Raw genomic sequence first — 9340 nt, forward strand, 5'->3', positions numbered from 1 at the left:
CAAATATTATGTTTTTGTACAGCTAATACAAAGCTGTTTGCTTTCTAAAATCGCTTCCACTCATCTAATTTAGTATTGGCCTCCTTAAGAGATTCTAGGACCAGCACTGTATCGTCGGCAAATAACATACACCACGACACATTTTCCCATATGGACATGGAAAGCTCATCTATGATGATTTCAAAAATGAAAGAGCTTAGTGCCAATCCCTGATCTAAACCTACACTAACTAAGAAAGACTTTGTAATCCTAAAGAGTGTTTGTATGTACGTTAATGCTCCATCATACATGTCTTGTAATACGTCAATATGACTCCGTGAGATTCCTTTAGCCTCTAAGCTCTCCTAGATGGTATATCGTGATATGCTATCATAAGCCTTCTCCAAATCTATAAACATCATACGCAAATCCTTTTTTCTCTCCCTATATTTTTCCATTAATCTTCTTAACACATGTATAGCCTCTGTGGTTGATCTCCCTGGGATGAAACCAAATTGGTATTCTCTAATCACCGCCTATTGTCCGATTCTCTTCTCTATCACTCTTTTCCACAATTTCATTATGTGGCTGAGAAGTTTAATCCTTCTATAATTCCCACAAACTTATGCATCACCTTTGTTTTTATACAATGGAATAAGTGTACTGTTCTTTCATTCTTCAAGCATTCTGTATGTCCTCCAGATAACATTAAAAAGGTTAGTTAATAATCGAATGTCTTCTTCTCCTAAAGACCTCCATATCTCAATCAAAATATTGTCAGAACCGACTGCCTTGCCTTTCCCTATATATTTGAGAGCTTTTATAACTTCATATGTGGTTATGTCGTTGTTTGGCCCATATTCGTGTTGGTTTTGGATATAAGGAGTTTTCCCACTCACCTCCTCTAGCCCCCTAGTTTTACTCAGTAGTTGAGAAAAATATTAGTAACACCTTGTTTTGATGTCTTCCTATCCCAACAAAACACGTCCATCCTCATCCTTAATGTACCTAACTATCTCGACATCTTGCTTCTTATGGGACCTGTCTTTTGCAAGCGTGAAAATATGTTTTTGTCCCTCTTTTGTATCTAACTTTTTATAAAAGTCTTTGTAAGCTCGACTTTTTGCCTCAGCCACCGCTCTCTTTGCTACCCGTTTACCCTCTTTATAAAATTTCTTTCTAACTTGTCTGATCTCCTTCTTCTGTGCAGGCCATGAGCTCTTTGAACCTTTTGTTCTTTTCATTTATCTTCTTTCGCACCTCCTCGTTACACCACCACGACTCCATATACACCTTTGGTTTACCTATTGACACTCCTAAGGGTTCCTTAGCAGCTTGTTAAATAGTTTAAACCATAGTTTTCCACATATCATTTGCGTCTTCGGACGTTCTTCGGTAGCCCAACGCTTTAATCTTGGCCGAGAATGTGGAGGTTACTTCCCCTTTAAGATTACCCCACATAATCAAACGTCAGCACTTTACCTTCTTGTCGACAGCTTTCTTACTCATTATAAAAACCAACACTAACAACCGATGTTGCGCTGACATCTTTGTACCCAGAATCACCTTACAATCTCGACATAAGACCCTATCTACTCTATGCACTTAGGCATAGTCAATTTGGGTTGTGTATGTGATCAAGTGTTCCTTTTTCTTTCTGAAGATAGAGTTTGCTATAACCAAATCATGGGCTAGGGCAAAATGGAGCAATTGTTCTCCACTCTCATTCCTCTCACCTAGGCCAAAATCACCATGGTCTGACTCGTAGCTATGCGCTTCCTTGCCTATATGCCTACTAAATCTGCTAATTTCAGCAAACACTTGGCGTACAGTACCTAAAGAACATTATTAAAGCAATTAAAAAAAACAAATAACTATTATGAATACAAAACATTTCAATTACCTGTTCTTTGATCACTCACCATGATATTCCTGCGGATGTGTCCGAACTCTAGTATGAAGCTTTCAACCTCCTCGAATTTGTTAAGGATGCCAACTGCTTGTCACTCGATTTTGTCTGTGCCTGTTGAACAAAATTCATCAGATCCACAAAAACTAAAACAGACAACAGACCAAAAAATTATCTAAAGCAACAAAATTAGGCAAAGCTTAAGGAAAGATTGAGAAATTAATTAAACCCTAAATAAAAAAACCCTAATCTTGAAAGAGAGAGAAAAAGAGAAAAGTAAAGAATATATCATGGGAGTTCATGAAAAGGGAGGAGCAGGGAACCTAACACAAGAGCAAACCTTAAGGCAATGGGGGAGATGGTGTGGGAAAAGGAAGGATGAGTCAAAAAAACCCAAGCACATTAAACAATAAATCAATCATAATATTAGAAATGTAGCAAGGAAAATAGAGGGATTCAGCTAATGAGACAAAGGAAATGGGGGAGGGAATGACATAATATGGTAAACAGGTATGTGAAGAAGAGTGAAACCAAGGGTGAGGATTGTTTGTCAGGCCACATGGAAGAAGCTGAGCAAAAGAAAAAACTACTATTCATTAGATTAAAAAATGAATATTGTATTCTCATGCTCTCTTTTTATATGTAATATATAAATAATAGATAATAGATAATAGATTAAATTAATAATTTACTTATTTTAAATTAGTTAATTGGATGATCACATTTACCATATAATAAAAATCAACTACTCATAATGACTAAGTACATTTGTCTGAGCTATCTAAGACTACCATTTGAAATTTTTACATTTTGGGAAGATACTATGATGATGATTTGATTTCAAAAATTCTAAATACCCTCTACTTTATCTTTCCAAATTATTCCCACAAGTTTAAAAGGCATGCTTTTATTGGTGGTCAATTTCCTCTCCAATGCTTGCATTCCTTAAGCACGTGCTCCAGAATACTTTTATCACGTGACCTTCTTCCATTTTTCTTTACTCATTTTTTTTTAACTTCCCTGCAACTTCTCTTTGTCATACTATCACTTCAAAATTGCAAAGTTGAAAAAAAAAAAACCCAAATTTTTACTATTCAATGGCGATCTAACTCTTTTAAATAATCCCAGAATTTTAAGCTTAATTGATAATGTGAAAGATAGATATGGGCTGCATACAGTCCAAAACGACACTCCTCCGCTCTCCAAAGGATACCCCTCCTCTCCCTGAAACCGACAAGCAAATCTCAGGTATTTTCCTTTTTTCTTTGAATCCCTAATTCTTTTTCACCATTTTTATTTCTGGATATTGATTTAATTTTTTTTTTAATGTTTGATTTTTCTGTTAAAGATTAGTTCTTTCATTAGTGTTTCTGGGTATTATCCATTTTCCTTTTAAATATTAGTTCTACTCCATATTGTATCTTATTCATGAGAGATTTCCCATTATTATTTTGAAATTTATGTTTCTGGGTAGTGGGTGCTTTTTTGATTTTGATTTCTGTTGTTTTAACTTTGATGAATGGGAAAATGCAGCAAGTGGAGAAGTAGAAGAAAGTGATAATCAACAGCAAAAAGGTCCAGCTTTTAAGGAGTATAGTTTAAGTGAGCTAAGAAAAGCCACAAATGGGTTTAACCCAGATTGTATAGTTTCTGAAAGTGGGGAGAAAGCCCCAAATGTTGTTTATAGAGGAAGACTTGAAACTAATATATTCATTGCTGTTAAACGTTTCTCTAAGCTGTCTTGGCCTGATGCTCAGCAATTTCTGGTTTGACTTCTTATCTTTAAACATTAACTTTATTATTATCATTATAAATTCAGTTGTAGAAAATTCCTTAAAGTGTTTTAGTTTGGTGATTTTATTTAGGGAAAGTATAGGCAGTGAAAAGATTCTTCACCGTCGATCCCTTTGAAATTTGCTACGTCTCAGAAATGTTATGTAATTGCTATAGAAAATTTTTATCATGTAACATGTTGCATGGTATAATTGGGTGTAGATCATTGTTGCTTTAATGGTTCTCCATTAAACCCCCTAAAAAAAGGCTAATGTGGTATAAATGTTGAATTATGCTAAATTTGTTGGAAGGGAGAGAGGATTGATGAGGTTATAAAACATAAAAGTGAAATAATGGAAAGTGTACAACTTTTTTCCTTTCTTGGTCTAAATCTTTTTCTCTTGAGTTTGTACCCTTTGTCTCTTTATAGTTTTTTTTTTCTCTTTGGTTAAGTACTTTGTCTAATTCATTGATAATAATTGCTCACTCTTTTGGAATCAATGGTTTCCCTTTTATATATACTTCCTCAACAACCATAGGATGTTTTGGATTTTAAAAAGCAAAATCTTAATGTAGGGTAGCTAGATGATAAAAGTTTTGAAGGCCTTTGATTGCCTTATAGCTTCCTTATTTGGGATGGCAATAAATTTTATTGCTTCTAATACACTTGTACTAATTGACTAGGATTGCTAAAATTTGCTCATTACCAGCTATTAGTTGGCTTATAGCTCTTTATTAGCATTCTAGTCATTTTTTGGGAGGTTGGTTGAGAAAGGGGAGTGGGGACGGTGTTTGTTGAATTTCATGTAATTCTTGAATTTGACATTATTGCTAGCTGCAATCCTTAGTTTCCTTTTACTACTAGTTTGACTTCTCAATAACCTTCTCTTCCATTTCTATCATCGGGAGTGTGGATCGTCTCAATGTTGAGGGTTTGGTATTTGGTGTGGGGTGTTCTTGGATTTCATGTAATGCATTCAAATGGTACTTGTTTTTTCAAGTTGTTCCACCCTTAATGACAAAATATAAATCTAGGTATTCATGTAAATTTTAATTCTAATTGTGTCTATCTTGAATAAAAAAATTTGAAATTATAGGTAGAAGCCGCTGGTGTTGGGAATGTCAGACATAAATGGTTGGCCAACCTCATTGGATGCTGTGCTGAGGGAGATGAGAGATTGTTGGTGGCCGAGTTCATGCCCCATGACACTCTATCCAAGCATCTTTTCCATTGTATGCTTCAGAAAATTTATCCTTTTATGTCTTTCTCTTACTGATTTAGTCACTCGACTGCCTTTACTTTGGTTGGCATATAATTTACATTAAAGATCAGATCTTCATAGCTGTTAATGCATGCATATAGATGGGTAGATAAGACAGTTCATGGCTTTTGGTAATTTTGTTGAACTTTCTATGCAAACTCATATCTGGATTTTACTGTTTTTCTTTGGTATATTTTGTAGATGATAAACAACCTCTTCCATGGGAAATGCGTGTGCGAGTGGCCTATCATATTGCATTGGCTCTAGATCATTGCAGTTCAGAAAACTGGAAAATATATCATGATTTAAATGCATATAGAGTGCTTTTTGACGAGGTTTGTGCTCTTGCTCTGAAAGTTTGCTACTGTTTCTTATGTCCTGTAAATTCTGAGTACTTTGGTGCTTTCATTAGCTATTTGTCCCTTTTTGATTTTTTTGGCTTTTTACGATTTACGACCTTGGTAGATAGTATTATAGTAATGTTGATTAGTTATATTTTACTGATTGAAATGTAGTGAATTCTGCTAGAGTTCTTAATACTTCCTGTAGTTCTTTTTACACTTAACATGGACCCACCATTTTGTGAGAGAAAATTACAAGTCCTTGTTGCAATAATAAAGAAGCTGAGGAAGTAATTCTACTCTACTAGACTATTAAGTAGATGTATTAAGCTTTGGAATGACATTGGAAGGGGTATGAACTTCAAAAACAACCAAAGTCATTAAGTGTTTTCCTGTAAGGGATGGTGGAATTTGGAATGTTGATGTGTTCAATTATCAGAACCTTGAGTCGGGCATTTATTCTAAAGTTTTGTTGATATTGGATATTGTCATGACATAGTTTAGTCTTGATCAGTGTTACGTGTTTCGTTAACTACCCTGTGAATAATACAAGTCAAATATGTTCGGTTTTGGTTTATTTTTGTCTTATTTTGGGTGAATTTGGAATTCAACAAACAAATTCGGTAACACTAGTCATATTAATGGATTTCTAGTCTCTTTTGGGAATTGTTTCTAGTTGCTGTTGTGATATGTACTTTATACTCAATGTAGAGCTCGTGGAAGATTGTATCTAAATTATATATATGTGAATGTACCAAACATTTTCTGGCATAGAGTAATTTTTGAAATTATATAGTTTAGGAACTCTAATATTATTACTCTATTTGATATGTACTAATTTACACTAAGTTGAATTTATCTTACATCCAAGAGTAACTTTGTTGTTTCAACCTTTTTGTTTGGTATTTTGTTTGTTTTATTTCTTGGTTAGAACTTTACCATGTTTTTACTGGACACCTTTTTTAATGCTTTGCATGGATGATTTTGAATAGTTTGTTGTTGAGTAGCTCTTTTACTTAGCCTACACATTGTGTTTGTTGCTCTTCCAGGCTGTTTGAAGCATGTACTAGTTGTTCAAATGGTTTGGTCTACATCCTTGTGGTACTTGTCTGAACTTTTATACATCTGACTCTTCTTTACAGGATGGTGATCCTCGTTTATCCACTTTTGGCCTGATGAAGAACAGTAGAGATGGTAAAAGTTATAGTACGAACTTGGCCTATACACCACCAGAGTTTATGCAGACTGGTAATAAACTGCTGATCTATCTCTAACCTTAATTTATGCTTGATTATTAATATGGTAGTGAGGTTCTTTACTTGTTCCAACTTTTATGATGTGAATTACCCAACTAGACAGCAAATTGTGTTTATTAGGTAGAAACTTATTCATTGTGTATTGCAATTTTACGACCCCAAATCTATCCCTGAGCTGGGGGTTTGTTTAGATGCTATATATCGTGCTTATAGAAGTACATTGTATGTCATTCAGGTATGAAATGGCTTCCCCCTTGTAATAACTGTATGTTAATACATTTTTATCTCAACTAGAGACGATACTCAACGAATTTTTTTATTTCATTGGTTTGGTCATTTATACCTATGATAGCTCCTTTTCTGTTGTCAAGAGTTCATCATTTACTTTCCTAATTCCTAGTATAGGGATGCAGTGTTCATTGAACCACATGTTTGTTGATGCATCTTCCATATATTTGACTCCAAGTTCCTTGGTTGCTTTAAAATTGTGATTCACAATGTTTTGTGAGTGAAAATTTTCAAAGTGGACTTAGACAATATACTTCTGTTCTGAGTCGACTGATGTGATTAGTTTCGCTGATTCTGACTTAAATCAATGGTTATATACTGAGCCAATATTTCTAATGAAAAGCCGTTACTGTCTTCTGTTCTTGTCTGTTCACTTCCGATGTCCCAGATTTCCCTAACAACTTCTAATATCATAGATCTCGAAATTTTGATGGGCATTCTCTTGCAAAGTAATTAGAACTTTGTTTTTCATTCCTCATTTATACCGGAAGCTATCATTATATAAGTGAACTTCACTTGTTGAATCTCTGCAGGTAGGGTTATCCCTGAAAGTGTCATCTACAGTTATGGAACCATTCTACTTGACCTTTTAAGTGGGAAACATATACCTCCGAGTCATGTATGTAATCATGAAACTAAACTTTTTTTTTTTTTTTTTTTTTTTTTTTTTTTTTTTGTTTTTTGTATTGTAAATTGATTACTTGTGGATAATTTCTTTTATTCCATGAACTTTTGCTAGAATATGCTAATTATATATGATTCCTACTCAGGCGCTAGACATAATACGAGGAAAGAGTGCATTAGTGTTGATGGATTCTTCATTGGAAGGACAGTATGAAAACGATTATGCTGCTACTATGATTGAACTAGCGTCAAAATGCCTTCAGTATGAAGCAAGGGATCGGCCTGACATCAAGTTCCTTCTTACAGCAATAGAACCACTGCAAAAACAAAAAGAGGTACACGTACTCATCAATGTTTATTCACGAGCTGCTTTTGCAACCAAATTTGTATATTGTTTTCCCGAACTAATAGATCCCTCACCGACTGGAAACAATTGATTGTAGGTTGCATCCCATGTTTTGATGGGGCTGCCCAAGACTGCAGTAGTGGTGCCAATAATGCTCTCTCCTCTCGGGAAGGCTTGCGAAAGGATGGACCTCACTGCTGTGCACGACATATTGCTTAAAACCGGGTATAAAGATGACGAGGGTGCTGATAATGAGGTACATATAACCTTTCCTCATTGAAGTTAGCTTGCTGGTTCTTTCTGATAGTGTGCATCTTGCTCTCCGTAAGCTGCTTCTCATCATTTGCCTGTCCATATGCAGCTCTCATTTCAAGATTGGACACAACAAGTACAAGACATGTTAAATACGAAGAAATTTGGCGACATTGCATTTAGAGACAAGGATTTCCAAAATGCTATAGACCACTATTCAAAGGTACTTAACATGCAAGCTTCCTAAACGCAATCTTTCTTTCTGTAAAGTATGGCGAGACTCGAGATGTTCTTGCAACTGATGGTTGTGTTGCTTAAACATACAGTTGGTGGCTATGATGCCGGCACCTTCAGCAACTGTATTAGCAAGGAGGACACTGTGTTACATGATGATTGGGCAACCCGAGCTTGCCCTTAGAGATGCAATGCAGGCACAGGTATGCATACCAGAGTGGCCAACGGCGTTTTATTTGCAGGCCCTTGCACTTTCCAAGCTAGGGATGGAAGCTGATGCGCAAGATATGCTACATGATGGTGCTGCTTTTGAAGCCAAGCGGCAAACTTGTTGGCGAGGCTGAAATTCTTTGTTTTCGATTCCTGTAACACTGCTCTAGGATATGGGTTATATTTTCTCCGATTCCATGTGGTGCTGCATTGAATTATACAAATATTGTAATATGGAAAAGTATATTATAGAGATTAATTGAAAACTAAATTTATGCTACTTTTATTGAGGAATTAAGAAAATACTAGGCCTTAACTTCACTGCAATTTGCTGACATTGTTGAGATGAATCAGACTTTCTAATAAAAAGAAACTGACTGCAAACCCTGATCAACAGTGCGGTCTCCTAAATTTTGGGCTCATGTGGCAATTCTCTCTTATAAACCCCTACAATTTACTTGGTACTTCTATTTCATAAAATCTCTCCATTAATTAAACTTTTAACTAGCCAATACATAAGATTTTAAATGGAAGTGAAATATTTGAAACAGATTAGCTTATTTCTAATTGGTTCACGGATTTTGAAAAACTAATAATACTTGGTTGTTTATTACTTGGTTACTTTTCGGTGAAATTGTATATATGTGTTTATAGTTATGAAAATAATAAATAAAGTATAAAAATAAATTTTTAAAGCCTTATGTGATAGATTGTTTTGCACTATTTAGAAGACATGGGAATTAATCAAATAGATCACGAAAATGCCTAAAATAAAAAAAAATCACATATTAACAAGGGCCCAACCGGGTTCGAACCGGTGACCTATTGATCTGCAGTCAATTGCTCTACCACTGAGCTATGGACCC

The 9340-nt window shown here is 35.1% G+C and overlaps 2 protein-coding genes and 1 non-coding gene across 3 annotated transcripts; 1 reads left to right on the forward strand and 2 right to left on the reverse strand.

Moving 5' to 3' along the window:
- Window positions 1-650: 650 nt before the first annotated feature.
- LOC130799295 (uncharacterized) lies at window positions 651-1223 on the reverse strand. The gene is made up of 2 exons (XM_057662396.1): window positions 988-1223; window positions 651-891 (listed from the first exon to the last, which is right to left on the reverse strand). Exons 1-2 carry the CDS (start codon window positions 1221-1223, stop codon window positions 651-653), a joined length of 477 nt encoding a protein of 158 aa, XP_057518379.1.
- Window positions 1224-2788: 1565 nt separating this feature from the next.
- LOC130800050 (serine/threonine-protein kinase BSK2-like) lies at window positions 2789-8795 on the forward strand. The gene is made up of 10 exons (XM_057663394.1): window positions 2789-3136; window positions 3422-3654; window positions 4759-4894; window positions 5125-5258; window positions 6407-6512; window positions 7342-7427; window positions 7579-7767; window positions 7876-8034; window positions 8140-8253; window positions 8357-8795. The coding sequence occupies exons 1-10, from the start codon at window positions 3052-3054 to the stop codon at window positions 8606-8608; spliced, it is 1494 nt and encodes a 497-aa protein (XP_057519377.1). The 5' UTR covers window positions 2789-3051; the 3' UTR covers window positions 8609-8795.
- A 473-nt stretch (window positions 8796-9268) lies between these two features.
- On the reverse strand, window positions 9269-9340 carry TRNAC-GCA (transfer RNA cysteine (anticodon GCA)). The gene has a single exon. It is a non-coding gene; the product is annotated as a tRNA-Cys (tRNA).

The sequence above is a fragment of the Amaranthus tricolor genome, chromosome 14 (assembly GCF_026212465.1).
Source record: "Amaranthus tricolor cultivar Red isolate AtriRed21 chromosome 14, ASM2621246v1, whole genome shotgun sequence".
NCBI lineage: Eukaryota > Viridiplantae > Streptophyta > Magnoliopsida > Caryophyllales > Amaranthaceae > Amaranthus > Amaranthus tricolor.